Source organism: Rhipicephalus microplus, chromosome 3 (assembly GCF_043290135.1).
Source record: "Rhipicephalus microplus isolate Deutch F79 chromosome 3, USDA_Rmic, whole genome shotgun sequence".
NCBI classification, from domain to species: Eukaryota; Metazoa; Arthropoda; class Arachnida; order Ixodida; family Ixodidae; genus Rhipicephalus; species Rhipicephalus microplus.
The window spans coordinates 275,254,302-275,274,691 of record NC_134702.1 but is presented as its reverse complement, the minus strand read 5'-3'; the positions used below and the strand labels follow the sequence as shown (position 1 = coordinate 275,274,691).

General features: G+C 47.5%; 1 protein-coding gene across 2 annotated transcripts in view; it reads right to left on the bottom strand.

Moving 5' to 3' along the window:
- LOC142804276 (uncharacterized) overlaps positions 1-20,390 on the bottom strand; it is a 545,204-nt gene that overhangs the window by 238,319 nt on the left and 286,495 nt on the right. For both annotated transcript variants that reach the window (XM_075891027.1, XM_075891028.1), the window contains exon 4: positions 14,091-14,340. In XM_075891027.1, the coding sequence (XP_075747142.1) occupies positions 14,091-14,340 (250 nt within the window). The remainder of the gene's footprint in view (positions 1-14,090; positions 14,341-20,390) is intronic.

Below are 20,390 nucleotides of genomic sequence, written 5' to 3'. Positions count from 1 at the left end.
ACCGTAGCTTCTCGTCTACAACCTACGCTGGCATTCAAGTGCTAGGAACCACTGACTTGCGTGAGATGGTCTGAGTGATCGTGCAAGAATAGCTGCGAAAATTACTTCCTTCAGCGCAGCCTCACGTTGTCTCCATCGCGGACGTCGTTAGCCAGGAGTTCGAGCAATTGCTGGGCGTTCCTCAGCCTCAAGAGCCACAGCTGCAAGTCATGAGCTATGCTGCTTCAGCCCACTGCCACGCCCCTCCTCCAGGCACATGCCATGATGCCACCCCGCCGCGTTTCCGTCCCCAGACGCCACCGCCGCAACCACCAACACCGACGCCCTGCCGTTCGCCAGTCGGCCAGCGCAGCGCGCTAACAAAACCGACGTTTGGCGTGCGCCCGACAACCACCCGCTCTACTACCAGAGGCCGGACGAAGCAATCGCCGTTTCCAGTACTCACAGATGGGTCTACGGGGCTTCGACCTGAACGCGCAGTGTTCACAACGTGGTGAACAACCCCTTGGCATCGCCGACTACCTCGCGGGAGCACAGTCGATATCCCAACGACCTTATCGTTTGCCATCTCCTGGCTGCTACGCCTCACCGCTCCGCGGGCAGTTCACCAGCCCTGCTCGGGGCCAATCTCTGAGCCTGTACTCGGAAAACTAAGGGCAGAAACCGATGGAGTTGCGGTTGCTGTGCGACCAACTACCGAAGATCCTCTGAGGACGACTCCATGGCGAAACATTCCTAACACGACGCAAACCAGGGAAAGTCCTGTTCACGAAACCTCACGCACCAAAGATGACCTGACGACGCAACTTTGATGCAACCGAACAAGACGATGCAGCCATGACCCGACACCACGACCCAACCGCAACGCCAGGCGACGAACTAGTGACATCGACGTTGTCATCGGCGGCCACAGCATCTCAGCTCTCGTCGACACCGGAGCCGACTATTCTGTCATCACTGGGACATTTGCCACAATTTTAAGAAAGTCTGGACCGCATGGGAAGGCCCCACAATTTGAACCGCTGGAGGACTATTCATAACGCCCACTGAGCTCTGCACAGCGAGAGTCACCGTCAATAAGCGGACTTACCCTGCAAGCTTTGTAATCCTACAAGAGTGCTCCAGCGATGTGATACTCGGAATGAACTTCTTTTAGGAACACAGTACTGTCATCAACCAGAGGTCTGAGTCAATCACATGAACCTCAGAAGAAGCACTGCCGCCCCTAATGACGCACCCGACCCATGATTTAAATGTGATACAGGAGCAGGTCACCGTTCCAATTTTCACCAGCGTAAATATTACTCTAGGTGCCGAAGAACGCCCCAACATTGACGGCGTCATCGAGGACAATCAGCACCTTTTTCCAGACCGTCAGATTTGCGCTGCAAGAGGCATAGCCGAGCTGCGTAGAGGCAAAGCAAAGGTATTGCTGACAAACATCAGCCACGAATATAGGCACCTCAGCGTTGGTACGACGGTAACCCATATCGACGAATTCGTGGACGCCAGCAATGCTTTTACCCTCCTCAATGCTGTAGAAGGTTCTTCTATGAATAGTTGTCCCAATCCAGATTTAACGTCAACCCGAGACTTCTGAAGTGTGAGCAATACCAGCTCAAACCCTGGTTCTACAATAACGGACCGCTTCTCATCATCTTCCTGAATTCGGCACACCCCATTCGCGAAACACCGCATTTTATTAGAAGAAAGTGCTCGACCAGTTTGGCAGAGCCCGTACCGAGTTTCAACACGCCAACGTGAGACCGTGAAGAAACAATTCGACGAAAAGATACAAGATGACATCGTTCAGTCGTCCAAGAGTCCGTGGGCATTACCCGTGTTCTAATAAAAGAAGAAGGACGGGACCCTACGCTTTTGCGTTTATTACCACCACCTGAACAAGATGACCAAGAAGGACGTCTACCATCTTCCACGTATAGGCGACGCTCTGGATCGTCTGCACAACGCGAAGTACTTTTCGTAGACGGACCTGAAGACCAGCTTTTGTCACCTTGAGCTAGACAAGAAAGGTAAATAAAAAGACTGTCTTTATCACACCAGACGGCCTTTTCGAGTTCAAGATCACGCAATTTGGTCTTTGCTCGGCACCTGCAATGTTCTAGCGTGTTATGGATACCGTGCTGGTGGGATTGAAGTGGCAGACTTGCCTCGTGTACTTCGACGACGTCGTTGTGTTTTTCTCCAGCTTCGACGAGCATTTCAGGCACCTTCAAGCAGTACTTACAGCTATGAAGACCTCCAGACTCACTCTAAAGCGCGAGAAGTGCCGCTTTGCGTACGAGAAGCTCTTGTTTCTGGGATATTTGATTAGCAAGTCTGGAGTCCATCCCGACACGCGGAAAATAGCCGCCATCGCCGGTTTTCCACCACTCACCGACAAGAAGGCAGTACGCCAATTCCTCGGATTGTGCGCATATTACAGGCGTTTAGTCTAGGGATTTCCACAAATCGCCGTGCTGCTAACTGACTTCACGAAAACGGACGTCAAATTCAAGTAGGACGCGGCAAAAGAGGAGGCATTTAAGAAGCTTAAACGACGCCTAAAGACACCGCCACTACTTGTACATTTTGACGAACATGCCGAAACAGAAGTGCACGCTGACTCAAGCAGCATATGACTCGGCGCCGTCTTTGCTCATAAGACTGGCCTGGAAAGGGTTATCAGTTATGCTAGCCGGTCGCTTTCCAAGGCCGAGTTCAACTATTCAACAGCAGAAAAAGAGCGCCTCGCCATAATCTGAGCAGCGTCGAAATTTTGCCTTTATGGCTACGGGCAGCCTTTCAAAGTTGTGAGCGACCATCACGCCCACTGTTGGCTAGCTAACTTGAAGGACCTTCAGGTCACCTTGCAATGTGGAGGCTAAGACTTCAAAATTCGGTATTACCGTCGTGTACAAGTCCAAAAGGAAGCACTCCGACGCCGACTGTCTCTCTCGTGCCCCCGTGAATCCACCACTGCAGGATGACCAGGAGGATGAGTACTTCTTGGGAGCCATAAGTGCCGACGACTTCGCCGAGCGACAGCGAGCCGACCATGAACTTGGAGGGCTAGTGGAATACCTCGAAGGGTTGAATAGTGTCGTTTCAGAACTGTTCGTGTGGGGTATAGCGTCATTTTTCTTGTAAAACAACGTACTCGTAAAGAACCTATTTCCGGACCGAGCCAGCTATCTTATCGCTGTACCTTCGATGATGTGACCCCAAATTCTGCAGGCCCTTCACGACGACCCAGTGGCTAGCCACCTTGGTTTTTCTCACACGCTCGCAGGGATACAAGAAAAATACCACTGGCCACGCCATGCCACCGACGTCGCTCACTACGAGAGGACATGCCGGGACTGCCAGCGACGCAAGACACGACCGACAAGGCCAGCAGAACTTCTGCAGCCCATCGAACCATCTTTCCGACCATTACAGCAAAGCGGTATGTAGTTACTTAGGCCGTTGGACTTACTTGAACCAGCACGCTGTCGGAAACAAATCGATCGTCGTAGCTACCGACTACTTTACTCGCTACGGCAATACGAAAGCCCTGCCCAAAGGTAGTGCGTCAGAGGTAGCCAAATTCTTTGTCGAAAACATCGTCCTGCGTCACGGCGCCCCTGAGGTCCAAGTTGCCGATAAAAGTATGGCATTTACGGCTCAGCTAACCCAGGCGATTTTGGCATACAGCCAGATAAGCCACCGCTGTACGACAGCATACCACCCACAGACGAATGGTCTCACCGAGTGCCTAAAAAAGACCATCACCGACCTGCTGGCCATGTACGTCGACTTCGAACACAAGACGTGGGACGCCATCCTTCTGTACGTGACCTTCCAATACAACACCGCCATTCAAGAAACTACGCAGATGACGCCGTACAGAGTGATCTACGGTAGGACCCGGGCAACGACACTCGACGCCATGTTACCCAACTTCACCGACGAAGAAAACCTCGATGTGAGTGAGTACCTTCAGCGCGCCGAAGAGACTCGGCAAATCGACCGCTTACGCATCAATAGCGAACAGATGACGGATAGCCGCCATTACAATCTTCAACGGTGATTCGTGGAATACAGGCCCGGTGAACGTGTTTGGGTATAGACGCCCATACGCCGACGTGAACTCGGTCAAAAACTTTTGCGCCGGTATTTGGGATTATACAGGGAAATGCGACAGCTCGGCCCACTCGATTACGGGGTTGTCCCTGGCGGCATCACAAACTCTCAACGACGGCCGATCGCGACCTGAAGTTGTGTAGGTCGTGCGTCTCAAGCCGCTTCATGCGCGGTAATGAACTCAGTGTATTTTGTTGTTGTTGTTATTGTTGTTGTTTTTTGCTCTTTAGTAATTCGTCGATTGAACTTCCTTACATTATTTTTGTACTTTCATCTTCTGCTGAAGCATAGGGACGATGCCTTTTTCAGAGGGGGGCAATGCCGCGTATCTTTCTTCAAGTTTTGTTATCGCCATGTTGAACTATGTTCAGTGCAAACCACGCCTACGTTGTTAGAGAAGCTTCGAGGCAGATGGTTTTGTTAAGATTACGCGCACTTCGTGAATCTTTCAGATTATTCTGAAAACAACGTCGCCGCTAGCGAATACACTAGAATGTTCGATGGCAAGTGTATAAATGCCGACACGCTTCGCCACTTGTCAGTTGATCGACGGCTGACGCTCAGTTTGCCGCTTTCAGTCCAAGACTGCTACTGTAGTCTGACTTTTCGTTTACTGGGCACAGTTTCGCCCAAGTGAACAATTTAATATTCGAATCACAGTGCGCTCCATTTGTCCAGGTCACGACCCCATGACAATATTTTACATTGTGCCTTTCACTTTAAGGTTTTAGTTTTAGGGGCGAAGCTCCTTAAAGCGGCACCCATTTGTCCCTCGTAGAACGTAACATGTCTTACGCTTTGACCTCCATGGGGGTGCCGGTGGGAGATTTCTCTTGTGCGTTGTTGAACAATAAAAAATCGCAGCGTTTGCGTTAACTAAAAGCCAAACTCTTCTGTCTCTCATTCCCCATTAGCAGTCATTGGCATGTTCCAGTAGGAAACGTTAGTAGAAGTAGAAGTGTAAGTGTTAGCTAAAAGCCGACTTCTGCTGTCTCCCATTCCCAGTAGCAGACATTGTTTACCTCCGTGATTAATGTTCAAAACGCCATGGATTGATAAAAAAACCAACGAAAGACGCCAGATGTTTTCTAAAAGCAAAACAAAAAGACGCCAGATGTTTCTAAAGCAAACCAAAAGACGCCAGCTGCTTAACGAAAGATGGCAGGTGTTCTCTAAAGCAATGGTTTTATGATCAAAACCATATCGCGATACAGGTTTGCAGTTTACGATGCTCGTTGCCATCGGTGTGTGCTCGTATGGATAAGAATGCCGAAAGTAGAATAAACTTTTTCTAAACACATATACCATGAACTCTAGGTGGTTAAAGGTGGGAAATAGACCCGAAGCGCAAGCCGTAAGAAAGTGTGCATGTGCCACCTCTCGTTTAGTCCTTAAAATCTCCGCTGGATGGTGGTGCTTCTATATGGGGAATACATGATGAAAAGATCTGAGATGGTGGTACTTGGAGCTTTCAATAGATGGATGAACGGACAAACAGACAGATGCATGGATAAACGCATGTACGGACGCAGGGGTGGATGCATGGAAGAACCCAGAGCGGACGCACGAACAGACGCACGAACAGATGCACGAACGGACGGGCGGATGGACGCATGGATGGTCACACAGACGGACGCATGGACGGACAGAAGCAAGAACAAATGGATGGACGAATGCTTCGCCCCACTCTCCATCATTCACTCCGTGGATATGCTGCCATTTTTTTTTATTTGAACATTTCTAGCATGTTGCTGCTTGTTTTTGCTTGCATAAGAATATTATTACCACCTGCTAATCGTCTGCCAACATCATTTTCAACTCAATTTTTTATAGCTTTTACCTGAGGGTTACGTTTTCACTATTCATACTCTGGGTCCTTTTATGTATACATCGTTATAAGCCTGACTACTCCCGCTGCAGGGCAAAGGCCTTTCCTATATTCCGACAATCAACCCGGTCTTTTGTTTTCCGTTCGCACGCTATACCTGCAAACTTTTATTGTCATCAGCTCATTTAACTTTATGCCTCCCCTTCGTAAGGTTGCCTTCCCTGTGAAACCAGTCAGTTACCATTATAGACGAGCGGTCATTCAACATACGCGCTACGTGCCCGGCCTTTGTCCATTTCTTCTTGTTTTCAACTATGATATCTTTAACACCAGTTTGTTTGCTGACCCACGCTGCTCTCGTCTTGTCTCTAAAGGTTACACCAATAATTTTCCTTTCTATCACTCGCTGCATCGCCCTCTGTTTAAGCTGTACCCTTTTTCTAAGCCTTCAATTTCCCGCTTCATACGTAAGTACTAGCAAAATGCAGCTGTTATATACCTTCCTCTTGAATATTAGTGGCAGATTACCAATGTTGATAAGAGAATGCTTGTGGAATGTGATTCATGCCATTCTCATCTTTTTAGTTATTTTAATCTCATGGCTAGGCTCCACGATTACAACCTGTCCTCAGTACACATATTCCTTTACAGCTTCCAGCGTCTCTGTAGCTATCATAAAATGCTGTTTTGAGACGAGACTGTTGCACATAACTCTAGCATTTGCATATTAATTTTCAGACCTACATTTCTGCTTTGGGTGTCCAGTTCTGTAATTATGAGCTGGAATTCGTCGCCTGAGTAACTCATAAAGACAATGTCATCAGCGAACCGCAGGTTACCAAGATACGCTCCTCTAACTGTTATCCCTAACTGTTTCTTTTACACGGTCCTGAAAACCTTTTGTAAACACGCGGTGAGTTGCGATGGAGACGTGGTGTCTGTCGGCCTTACACCCTTCTTTATTTAGATTATGTCTTTTCTTTATGAAAAGCTATGGTGGCTGTGGATCCTCTGTAGATTTCTTCCAGTATGTTTATGTAGGCTTCTTCGATGCTCTGATTCCGTTGTGCTTGCATAACTGCTGATGTCTCGGCTGGGCCAAATGCCTTTTCGTAATTCAAGGAGGCAATTTGTAGGGGTCCGTTGTATGCCACGCAGTTCTCTATTACCTGATTGATAGTATGAAAGTGGTCTATTGTGGAGTAGCGTGTAAAAAAATCTGCATCGTCCTTTGGTTGATTGAACTTTACTGTCGTCTTATTTCTATCACCTATTAGTTTTGTTAATATTTGGTAGAAAACGGACAGTATGATGACCACAGCTTGCAAATTTTCTAGTTTTTGACGTCTCCTCTTTAGGAATTAGGGTGATGCTAGCATTATTTTAGGATTCTGGTACCCTTCCCGTCCAGAGACACTTCATATATTAGGCGGCTAATTTTTCGAACACAGTTTTTTCACCGTTTTTCAGGAGGTGCGTTGTTACCTTATTCTCACCAGTGGCTCTGCCTCTTTGCATTCGTTTTAGGGCTTTCCCCAAGTGCCCTGTCGTTACTGGTGGGATGTCGCAATCCTCAGGACAAATTCTCTCCGCCACCTCAATTATTCTATCCATATAAATTATGACATTGGCTTTCTTGTTCCTCTATGCATACAATTGATTTTCACCTACGCACAAGCCTGCCTTCACAGCTTTTAGGCTGCTGCCGCTTTTTACAGCTTGCTCCATTCTCTCCACGTTATATCTTCTGATGTCGGTTTCCTTACGCCTATTGTTCAACCATAGCTATATTTTTTTCGGTTGAATTTGAAGCTTTCATGGTTTGTGGTTTTTTAAGGAGATTTTTTTGTCTCCTGAGATAGTTTGCCAGTGTCCTGTCTAGTGACATTACCTCCGACTTACATTGCACAGTCTTTGGTAATATGACTGAGATTATTGTCGATTGTGTTAACGCTAACGTCAATTACCGCACTTAGTGTCTCGAATATATTCTGCAAGGAAAATCTAAGCTCCTATACTTTCCCTGTCACCGCTAGTTAACTAATTGGATTCTTGCGTATCAGTTTTTGTTATTGTGTGTAATCTAGGAGAATACCAACCCCTACCATTCTGTGGTCACTGAATCTGATCTTGCCAATTACTTTTACATACAGTATGATGACTGAGTGCGCACACAGCATCAAGTCTATGTCATTTTAAGTTTTGCCGTTAGGACTTGTTCACGTCCATTTATAGTTAGCGCGTTTCCTGTAAAAAAGTTTACGATCCGTAAATTATTTCGTCCAGCAAACTCTGCTAATATCTCTCCTCTTGCCTTTCTAGAGCTGCCATTTTCTGCCCCTGCATGGTTACCAGCCTGTTTCTTGCCTACTTTGGCAATGAAGTCGCCCTTCAGAATTGCATACTGTAACTTTACTTTGTTATTGGCTGACTCTGCGTCTTCATAAAAGCGTTCAACCAAATGATCATCATGGATTGATGTAGGCACGTAGGTCTGTACCGCCTTCATCTTGTGCCTTCAGTTGAACATATTTATGTACTTGCCACCCTCTAATTGCTGCTATAATATTTCTCTATGTGGTAAGCGATATTCTCGTGTATAAGGAACCGCACCCCTACGTTTTTCTTTCTACTTACTTACAGAAGTATACAACGTTTCCATTACTAAGCACTGCGTAAGCTTCACATATGCTCCTTATTCGCTTAGGCCTAATAAATTTCACTTACCACACTATCTTCCTCGAATAGGACAGCTAGATTTGCCTCAATAGATTGTGTTTTAGCGTTGAAGATAGCTAAGTTCAGACTCTAATGGCGGCGTGCTGGACTAAGAGATTTTCAGCACCTTTCGCTGCGTCGCAGGTCTGACCGCCACCTTGGACAGTTGCTTTGGAGCCTATGGAAACTGAGGGCAGAGGGTTATTTGCTGTAGTCACGGGAGGTAATGGCCAAGTACTGCACCAGGCTGGCCAGTTCCCCTGCGGTGAGGGAGTGCATTACTGGCAGCTGGTTGCCAGTAAGGCCCCGCCTCAGACTTTTTGTCTTTTTTAACGATTTCTTCATCACGCGTTTTAAGTAAATATACAATCGGGAATTATCCGCAATTTATATTGGAGCCGCATTCTGTCATGGCATTCCAGGCTTCTGCGCTAAATGTAAGTAAGGGGTTCTGTTGCACTTTCTCTGCACTGCAGAATACTACCTGACCGCCTATGAGCACTTAAACTCACTTAACTCGTTGCTCACCAGGCATTTTTTTTTTTACCGTTCGAAAGTCAACTTCGGCTTAAAAAACACACCTGGCATGAGATGCAGCTTCTAACCTTGCGAGCTTAGGCCGGCTTAGTGCTCTCGTTGACCCTCCTTGTCTTGCGGTATTTTGCCGTAAGTTCTTTCTGTCTCACTTGATTTTAACATCGTTGGTTTGAAAACGTCCGCTATGTCGGAATTTTGCCTATTTCGAGAGGCCGCCTTCTTACTTTGACCATTCCTGTCAACTAACGAGCTGCGCGCACCTGTTTCGTGAACTAATATTTAAGGCCACTTCTATGTGATTGTTAGGTTGAGCCTATACGCCGAGGGTGGTATACGTCGAGGGTGGCAATGAAAATAAAAGCAAAACGTTTCTGAGGGCTAGACAGCAGACAGACGCTGCCTTTAAAGATATAAGCTATTAAATGCAAAGCATTTCTTGAACTACTTCGACATTGAGCGTACGTATCTATCTATCTATCTATCTATCTATCTATCTATCTATCTATCTATCTATCTATCTATCTATCTATCTACAACCTTTAGCTCTCCTGGCCGTTTAGATAACGGTATTGATACAAATACTGGCTTCGCATAACATGACTCTATGCAAGCATAAGTGGCAAGTCATAACATGATAAACATGATATGTATGTCATGAATGTCATGATTTTTATTTCAGTGTCTTGCTGTGATCTGCGGCTGACAGTGGTTTCGATCACAAGACATGTTGCAAAACTAGTATGGTATGACGTGACTGCATGGCAAACACAAGCGACAGACCCTAACACAAAACTCTTGGCATCCCGTCCTGCAACAACATGAGTACAAGCCACACTCAACATGCGCTCGCGGCTGTTTCCCTAGCTTAGCATATACCGAAATTGGTATTACGGGGCGTGAAAGGATACGAAGGTATGTGGCTGGTGCAAACAGGATAATCTTGAGATGCGTGTAATGTAACAACATGACTACAACAGAATCAAAAGTTGGGCTAGTTGGATATACAAAGTATAACTGTCAGTTCAAGCGCACGAACAAACAGAAAGAAAGAAGAGCTTGTCCTCTCTTTCTTTCTGTTTATTCGTGCGCTTAAACTGACAGCTATATCAACATGACTACAATCCACGCTCATGATGTGCTGGAGGTCATTTCGCTAGCTTCACATTTACAAGATTTCGTATTACGGGACGTGAATGGATGACGAAAGTATGTGAATGGTGATAACATGATAACCTTGGAATGCGTATCATGTAACAGCATGACTACAAGGCACGCTCATGATGCGTTCACGGCTGTTTGACCAACTTAACATTTGTCAAATTTGGTATTACGGAACGTGAATAGAAGACGAATGTATGCGACTGGTGCAAACAATATTATCATGAGAAACGTGTTTATGTAACAACATGAATGCAAGCCATGCTCATGACGTGCTCGAGGTCATTTCGCTAGATTCACATATACAAGATGTAGTATTATGGGACGTGAATGGATGACGAAAGTATGTGACTAGTGATAACAATATAATCGCGAGATGCGTGTCATGTATTAACCCGATTACAGACCACGCTCATGATAAGCTCATGGCTCTTTGACTAGCTTGACATATGGCAAATTTGGTAATACAGAACGCGAATAGATGACAATGGTATGCGACTGATACAAACATGATAATCTCTAGATGCGCGTCATGTAACATACAAATGTATGTATTAAGCTCGGAGACGAGATTATTCGAGATTCTAAGCAAATCGCGATTGAATTGAACCGCTATTTCCACTCAGTGTTTTCTGACCCGTCCGTGTGTGCCAATTCAAATGATAACTGTATTAAGGCTGATCCAGATTTCATAACATTTGAAGGCATATTTGCCATGCTTCTTAATATCAAATCTAAAACATCACGTGGCCCAGACAACATCTCTAATGTATTTCTTCGTCGCTACGCCGAATCACTCGCACGTTTCCTGGTTGAAATTTTTCGCTCGTCTTTGTCGCAAGGCATTGTCCCGAAAGACTGGCTCATCGCCCGGGTGGTCCCAGTGTTTAAAAAAGGAGATAATGCCATCGTAACAAACTATAGGCCCATATCACTAACTGTGTCGTGTTGTAAACTCATGGAGCACATTATTTCGAACTACATTTTGAACTTCTTAGATGAGCGTAATATTCTGTCACCATTTCAGCATGGGTTTCGTAAGGGCCTTTCTACCACTACACAGCTTATTACTTCTATTCATTCGTTCTCTGCTGTAATTGACAAATCAGGCCAAACCGACGTAGTTTTCATAGATTTCAGTAAAGCCTTCGACAGAATTTTCCATTCAAAGTTAATTTTTAAGCTTAATTTACTGGGTCTTTCATCTACAATCGTAAACTGGATAAAATCTTACCTGCATTCCCGCGTTCAATTTGTAGATATAAATGGCTCTCATTCAGACTTTCTTCCTGTTAACTCCGGCGTCCCACAGGGAAGTGTTCTGGGACCATTACTTTTCCTGATTTATATTAACGATGTAGTATCATGTGTTAAAGAAGGCGTTGAAATACGATTATTTGCAGATGACTGTTTGTTATCCAGCACAATTAATTCTTCTAATGATCAGCAAATTCTAAACGATAGCCTTGACGCAATAAATAATTGGTGCGACCTTTGGGACATGAAACTAAATACTGAGAAAACCGTATTTATGCGTATTACTAACAAAAAGCAACCATATGAACATCAGTACACAATTAATGGACATCCTATCTCGCGAACTGATAGCTTTAAATATCTTGGCGTTACAATTACTAGTAATCTAACATGGTCCTCCCACATTCTTAATGTATGCGCCTCAGCACGACGAAAACTAGGCTTACTAAGACATAAACTGAAAAATTCGCCTGCGAACATAAAGCTTCTTGCATATAACACAATAGTACGACCATGCCTTGAATACGCATGCATAGTCTGGGATCCACATACAACAAAAGACATTGACAATCTCGAAAAAATCCAAAGATTAGCCGTCCGCTTCATTTACAACCGATACCGCCGTTATGACTCCCCGACAGAACTAATGCAGATGAATAAAATCCCTACTTTGGAATCTCGACGCAAAATGAATAGGCTGAAATTTCTTTTCCAATTATCACACGGGAATATCAGACTCGAAACATCGGCCTTCCTGACTCCGTTATCATCGCGTCCCACCAGGAATTACCATTCTGCAAAGTTCTCGCCTATCACAGCGCGCACTAACAATTTTAAGTATTCTTTTTTTCCCCGCACTATAACCGACTGGAATAACCTCCCGCATGAAATTCTTTCATCTGACAATGTGCTGAAATCTATTGATCAAATGTTTGACTTGTAAAATTTTGTATTATTATTTTACAGTGTTTTCAAAATATTTTGTATTGCCCTGTTTATTGTTTTTACCTCGCTAAAGATTGTATAATTGTACTAACGGCTCTGTAACACCCCCACTCCTGCTTGGGCCCATTTGTGGCCTGCAGTATTGTATAAATAAAAAAAATAAAAATAAAAATGTAACAACATGACTACATGAGACGCCTAAGACGCACTCGCGGCTGCTTCGCTAGCTTCACATACACCAAATTTAGTATTACGGGACGCGAATGGGTGACGATGGTATGCGACTGGTGCAAACATGACAATCTTGAGATGCGTGTCATGTAACAATATTACTACATGACACACTCATGATGTGATTGTGGCCATTTCGCTAGCTTGACATATACCAAATTTGGCACTGCCTGATGTGAACAGACGACGAAGGTAAATGTGCACGTGATGTGAACAGACGACAAAGGTAAATGAAACGTCCAAACATGATAATATTGGCCTCGAAGTCAGGTACGTGTGGCATAATTTACCACTGCCTCGTGACGTGATGCTGATTTTAAAGTAACATATCTACCTTTCTCATTCGTGTTTCGCATAGCATCGATTCTAACTATACGTGGGATCTGCCTTTTTTTTTGTTCGCAATTTGGTGTAGTGGGTAAAACTTTAGTAAGTGAACACTATTTAGACAGTGGGCCTCAGTGGGAAGCCTGATATACGTATTAGTAATTACATCTTTGGTTAGCTTAATAACGTAAAATGGGCGATGAAAAGGTAAGGAGCGAATGATTTCTAGCCCTAGAAAACGGAGAAAGACAATAATTGATTATTGATATTTTGGGTGAAACGTCCTAGAACCGCCATATGATTTCGAGAGACACCGTAGTGGAGAAATCCGGAAATTTCGACAACCCGGGTTTCTTTGAAGTTCACCCAAGTCTGAACCCACAGGCCTACGCGGCGAAAGGCAAGATGTCACTAGAAAGTGTCATCGTGAATTGCTGGTTACCGACGACTCTCTGCACCAAAGTCTTACACAACGTTAAGTCCACACGACACCATCTGCATGAAAGTGTTATGTAATTGCTATATAACAATTAATTGGAAACTGAAACTGATATTATCAGGAACCCATATATAACCCTGAAACCTTGCAATTTGATTATGCGCACACCGCGAACGTTACAAGTTTATGTAGAACTTCTGTGGCGGCTAGAACTAACGTTGAAATATTCGACGCACATCTATAAATGCCAACGCACTTCACTACTTTTTAGACTGTTGACGCCCGACGCACTGTGTGCCGCTATATGTGTACGCAAAGCATGCATTGCTTGCTATAACCAGACTATCAATTTTGCGCACAAAAGTTTGGTGAAATAAAACCTCATAGACGGGATGCCTACTGCCTATTCAACTTCGTCTACCTACTTTGTCCACCTGACAAAAGTAACTTCTAAGCGCAAGAGAGACATCTGTACCCAATCACTTGACTGAAGGAGCCCTGGTCGCCGTGTAGGGTGTGACGTACCTTGGTAAACTCATGGAGCTTCCCCTGCCGCTTCCAGCCGAGCTCGCTGGTGCCACTTTCGGTGAGCTCCTTGAGCACCTCGTGTATGTTGTGCAGGTTTCCCTTCCAGTAGGTCTCGAACGCAGCCTGCGAGTGGAGCACGTAGTTGCGGTGCGAGCAAAGAGACTCGCGGTTGCCCACAGACTCCTCGCACGAGCCCGACGTGCCTGCTGGGTCCAGGTGGAGTGGCTCACCGTGTTGAGCGTCCGTCCTGCAACGACAGCGGCTACTGGATGGGAACCTCTGCTGCTGTGACGGTGCATTTGTAGCTGACGCACATTGCTTCTCGCGCGCTCACTTGCCAAAATGGGGAAAATGGTCCCTTTCAAGTGCCTGTTACATGGCACCTACAATTTTCCGTCTACGATATAGTCAGATTCACATGGCCTAAATACGAGCCACTCATTATTACACCGTAAAAACGAAAATGAAGCAAATTCTTGTCTAGTGCGAGTTTGTTGTAACCTGCAATTAGCAAGTTGTTTAATTTTAATTATCCATTGAATGATGTCACAAAATAATAATAAAATTAATAAAAATATGCACCTCCTGAGTGTGCTCCATTACTTTTTGGTTGCATTCAATTCTACAAAACTGAATTGAACAATAGAAAAATGTTGGTTGAGCCACGCGGCAAGTCAAACGAATCGTCACATATCGTAGTGCCTTCTTTGTGGTGATCGGTTATTAAAGGGGCCCTGCAACACTTTTTGAGCATTGTCAGAAAACGCCACTGATCGGTAGTAGAGGCTCTCGAAAACACGCGAGCCAAATAATATAGCGCAGCACGCCACCTGAGTTTCACAATAAGTTATCAAAGTCAGCTAAAAATAGTGTAGAATTGATATAGGGCACAGGCCGGAATGCCCGCGAAAGAAAAGAAGGACGAGTGTTGTTGCTGCTTGCACTCGCTCCAATTGACAGCTGGTCGGTTTTGCCTGTGTCTTTTCTCCAGTAAACGTGCCTTCGGCTCACCGCTAAAGGCGCACTATCAACTTATAAGAAGTGCTGGATCATTTTTCCATGCTGCAACTCTGTAACCGACCTCTACCTTCACCATCAACGATGTCTACTGACGTTGCACAGCAGACCGCTCCTACATGCCCACCTTCCCGCTGTCCCGGTGTTCAGAGAAAGCGAGATGCAGCCATCCTCAGCGGCACCAATGAGCTGGACTTCGAGGACTGGCTCTCTTTCTTCGAGTGAGTAAGCGTCAATATTAGCTTGGACGAAAACGACTAAGTTGGCCACATCCACTTTTACCTCAGAGAAGTAGCGCAGCTCTGGTTCGAAAACCACGAAGCTGAGCTTACCGACTGGGCCACTTTCAAGACCACCTTCACCGACGTGGTTGGCCGACCAACAGTGTACAAGCGCCGAGCATAACAGCGCTTGCGGGATCACTCCCAACTGTCTGGGGAGGGTTGATTTGATTTGATTGATTTGTGGGGTTTGACGTCCCAAAACCTCCATATGATTATGAGAGAGGCCGTATTGGAGAACTCCGGTAATTTTGACCACCTGGGGTTCTTTAACCTGCAACAAAATCTGAATATACGGGCCTACAACATTTCCGCCTCCATCGGAAATGCAGCCGCCGCAACCGGGATTCCATCCCGCGACCTTCTGGTCAGCAGCCAAGTACCTTAGCCACTAGACCACCACGGCGGGGCTGTCTGGGGAGGGTTTCACGTCCTACATCGAGGACGTCGTAGGCCATGGTCGTCGCTTCAATGTTGACATGTCGAAAACCGCCAAGGTAAAACATATTATGAAGGGCATCGAGGAAGATGCCTTCCTTATGCTGATAACGAGAGACCCGCAAACAGTTGCGGAGATAATTCAACACTGCCATAGCTACGATGAGCTGCGCAAATAGCGCATTTTAACGTGACGCCTTACTTTAAACACTACCAGCACGTCAGCATAGACAGTTAATGCAATTTCTTCGGAACAGACAGTATTGACGCTGAAAATTCAGAAATTCAACCGAAAGAAAGTGGCATGCCAGTTGTCTGATGCGCCCTTCCCCGCAATACTCATGGGTTGACCTCGTCGCTTCGCGAAACAATCGAAGAGCAAGTCTGCGAGGCACTTCCGCCCACGTACCAGCCACCACGTACGAGCCACCACCTAGCTGTGTCCAATCCTCTGACTTACGCTGACGTCGCCCGATGGCAGGCACACGCACCATCAAACGTCGTTAGGTCTGCCCACCAAACAAACGCCTTCTACGCAACACGCGTACCGGCAGGCTCACATGTTCTCATGTACCGCCGTCCTTCAACGCTTCCCAACCACCCTTGGCACACATTGTATACCAGACCCATCTGTTACTACTGTCGTCTGCCTGGTCATGTTGAGTGTGTAGCGGCGAGAGAAGAGAGACGTGAGAATGCGTCGAAGGCGGCAGACGGGGCCGTGCTCATCTCGCCACTTTATTCCACGCCTGAAGCGGAGCCGCGGTGGCTGTCCACGTTCGACGCGCCAGGTGCGTGAGCTCGTTCTAATCCTCGCGCAGCTCGAGCTAGCATCAGCTGTGCGAGAGGCGCGGCGCGGTGATTGAGAAATGATGATGGTGATGATGGCACTACAGGTCTCCCCCCCCCCCTATCGCTTCGCGCGATTTGAAGGCATATGAAAAAAGAAAGAGAGCGACAAATGCTATATACATGAACGGCAATCCATAAAGTGTTCATTTGGCATGTCCAGGTTGTCAACAATTATGGGCCATCAGTAGGCAGTGTGTCTCCGGTGGGCGACTCTGGGAGAAGCGCAAGGGACGAAGAAGGAAGTGCCGGGTCGCTGTGTTCATAGACACGTCCATCCCACAATTACGCGGCGGGACCATTCGAATGCGCACCCGCCGTTTCGAGTAGACGCGGCTGACAAACGTGCCCACAGCTGGAACTATGGACAGGCGCTGAAGAGCTCGCGCCGGCAATGTGGGCGAAAAGGTGTGAAGGATCGGAACGCACCCATGATGACCGAGCACTGAAGTTTCACAGCCACAGCGGGGTCTCGGACAGCACACAGGGTGCCGAGCATGCTGTCGACAAGGAGCAGCGTCGCGGTCGTGCTTGTGCGGACGTCTCTGTCAATGAAACACCGGCCTCCGTGTAGCACTGCGACCGGCAAGCCGGGGCGTGTGGCCGAGTCGGCGGATGCGGAAACGCCGTGCATTGCGGCTAGTCATGTGCACGGCAAGTGGTTGGCCCTTGCGTCGGGAAAACCTCGTAGGTGTTTGCGTCGTCTTGAAGGCCAAGGCTGCAACACATGACTGTTTAGCAAGAGGCTTGAAAAAGGGCCTCTGTGTACTATGCCGAACGTGACGATTTCGTTGGCATACTATCAAGGGCGGCAGATATGCAGTTGGACCGCACGTCGTCGCTGTTGTTACCAACGAGCCTGTGTGGCGGACTGCATCCGGCGCCAAATGCTCTGGGGAATAGTTGTGAAGCTAAAAAGACGTGAGCTTTGATGGAGGATCGGGTGGCACACCTGAAAGACCATCGGTTCTCCACGCATGAGGGTTGGTGTGCAGGTCTGCATAATCGATGACAACCTCTACAGCATGTGTGGCATATGAAGTCTGCAGTGCCATAGGCGCGCCAGGTACATCGTCCTCAGCTGCGTCAGTCATAGTCGCAGCCTCTCGGAAGTTTGGCTGTGGTTGACGGCTTATGACTTTAACTTCGGCTGCGGGAGACTGCGGGGCTGAAGATGGTCGCTGCTGGCAGGACGTAGAGAGCGTCGAGGTGGGTGGGGAGGCGCCTTCGGACATCGTCGACGCTGAAGTCTCCGCGACCAAGGGGCGAATAGTGAGCGTGAGGACATCCGTAGTCTTGGCAGACTCCGGGGCATGCGGCGATGAAGCCGTCGTGGAGTCTGACATGTCTGAGAAATCGTGGTCTGTGTAGGCCGGAGAAGACATGCGGGTGGCGAGAGTGCCCGAGGGACAATCGGCCGAGGTCTTCGAAAAAATGCACTTCGTGGCGACCCGGTCGTTGGCTACAGGAACGTATTGAAGAAGCTCTTCGGATTTCGTGGCTGACTGGTCGCGTGCAGCACGAATGTTCTGAACCTCGTCGGATGGGCATTCGTACGCGGGACTCGCGTTGATAGCGGCCGGACGAGATGTTGTAGGAGACGTAGTCGGGGAAGTTGGGTCCCGGTCAGTGAAGACTTTCGGGCCGGAGGGTACCGCACGCTGCGACGCAGACGAAACCTTTAAGTCGCGGGTGAACGGCAGCGGGTGGTAGGTGAGGCCATAGCTGGCAAGCACCGCAGAGCAGAGGTCATCGTAAGGCTGCTGGCTGGAGGTTGAAGTGCCAGAGAGATGACGCAACTCTACCGGAAGGGCGTCTTGAAGAATGGCGTGCATCAGCGGCTGGTCCGTGACGCCATTCAACGCCAGAACGGCATCGAGCAGCATGAACCATACCTTGGGGTAGGTCGATTGGAACGGCGGCACTGGCGGGCAGAGTTGCGGGAACATGGCCGCGGGCCGCTCGGCGAAGGGCGTGTTCGCCGGGTCACCAATGTAGCGGCGACAGAAGAGAGACCTGAGACTGCGTCGAAGGCGGCAGACGGGGCCGTGCTGATCTCGCCACTTTATTCCACGCCTGAAGCGGAGCCGCGGTGGCCGTCCACGTCCGACGCGCCAGGTACGTGAGCTCGTTCTAATCCTCGCGCAGCTCGAGCTAGCATCAGCTGCGCGAGAGGCGCGGCGCGGTGATTGAGAAATGATGATGGTGATGATGGCACTACAAGTGGTTCTGTCGCCGGTGCGTCCTTCATCCAAGTACCATTGAGTAAACCTACGGCTACAGCCACAGAGGTTCAACGCAGACGCGCTGCCGCTCCATGCTGCTTCGGACACTCTCCACCGAGCCACCGCGACTTCAACCCACGTCGATCGCCTTCCGCACGCCGTCGTTCGCCTTCGTTGATGACCACCTGCCCAAACAAACTGACGATCGCAGTTTCGGAGACAAGAACTGCGTCACCAACGAACTCTAGATGGCCTCGCTTTCTACCCACTAATGAAATAACTGTGTTTATTGAAGGTGTTGTCATTCAAGCATTATTAGAAACCGGAGCTGCTTTGTGCGTATTGAGCGAAGCACTGTGCCGCAAGTTCAGAAAAGTTACGATTCCGCTTTCTGTTCTCTCCCTGCGTACAGCAACAGCGCATCACGTAAACTATTCAATGATGTGCACGGCATTGCTACTGATCCTAGACGTTGTGTACGGGGTTGAATTCTTCATGTTTTCCCGCTGCTCACATGACGTTATATTAGGCTGGGGATTCCTTTCTGCATATCATTCCATTGTTTATTATGCCCGGAACGAACTAGAATTACCATCACTCTCCGACGACGAATATAATAAGCCTTCTATTTCTTGTGTTGTCCTCACTGCAGAGACGGATATCCCACCTATGTCTTCTGTTACTGTGATGATCTCATGCGACCGTGCCGCTTTTTCGAACTCCATCTTCACGCTGTCAGAAGACTTCACTTCTCGAAAGAACGTTCCTTACCCTTTTTCTCTTCTGATGGTCGAAAACACTTGCGCCACCCTTTATGCCACAAATATCCCTTTCAGTACTAGTCACATTATATCATGCCGAATGCATCGGCCGCCTTGAGGGCATCGATTGTGTTTGCACCAGTCAACAGCCCCATCGGTCGTGGTGGCCTTCAGATCGCCAGTATTACTCCTGCTTTCGCGTTCCTCATCTCTTCCCTAGACGCTTAAAATCCTTCCATCAATTGATTCGAACCTTCTTGTTGTCCTAAGAAGAAAACTTTTGACACTTCTCGACTGCTTCCGGATGTCTTTTGACTTCACAAAAAACAATCTGTGCCGAACATCTGCAATTGTTCATTGCATTGACACTAGCTCCTACGCACCATTGCATCAGCGTCCATGCCATAGCTCTCGCGCCGAACGCTCGGTGATTGACGATCAAGCGTCTGATATGATCTTAGCGTGATGCAGCCGTCGAACAGTCCGTAGGCCTCCCTGGTAGTACTGGTCAAAAAGAAGGACGGGAGCAACCGATGAAGTTTTGAATATAGGTGCCTTGACATAAACACGCGCAAAGATGTTTAACCACTTCCTAGAATTGACGACACTCTCGACTGTTTGCAGGGAGCATAGTTCTTTTCTTCACTGGATCTTCGATCGGGATACTGGCAGGTACCCATGAAGATGACCGCGCCAAGTCTGCGTTTGTAACTCTGGACGGCTTGT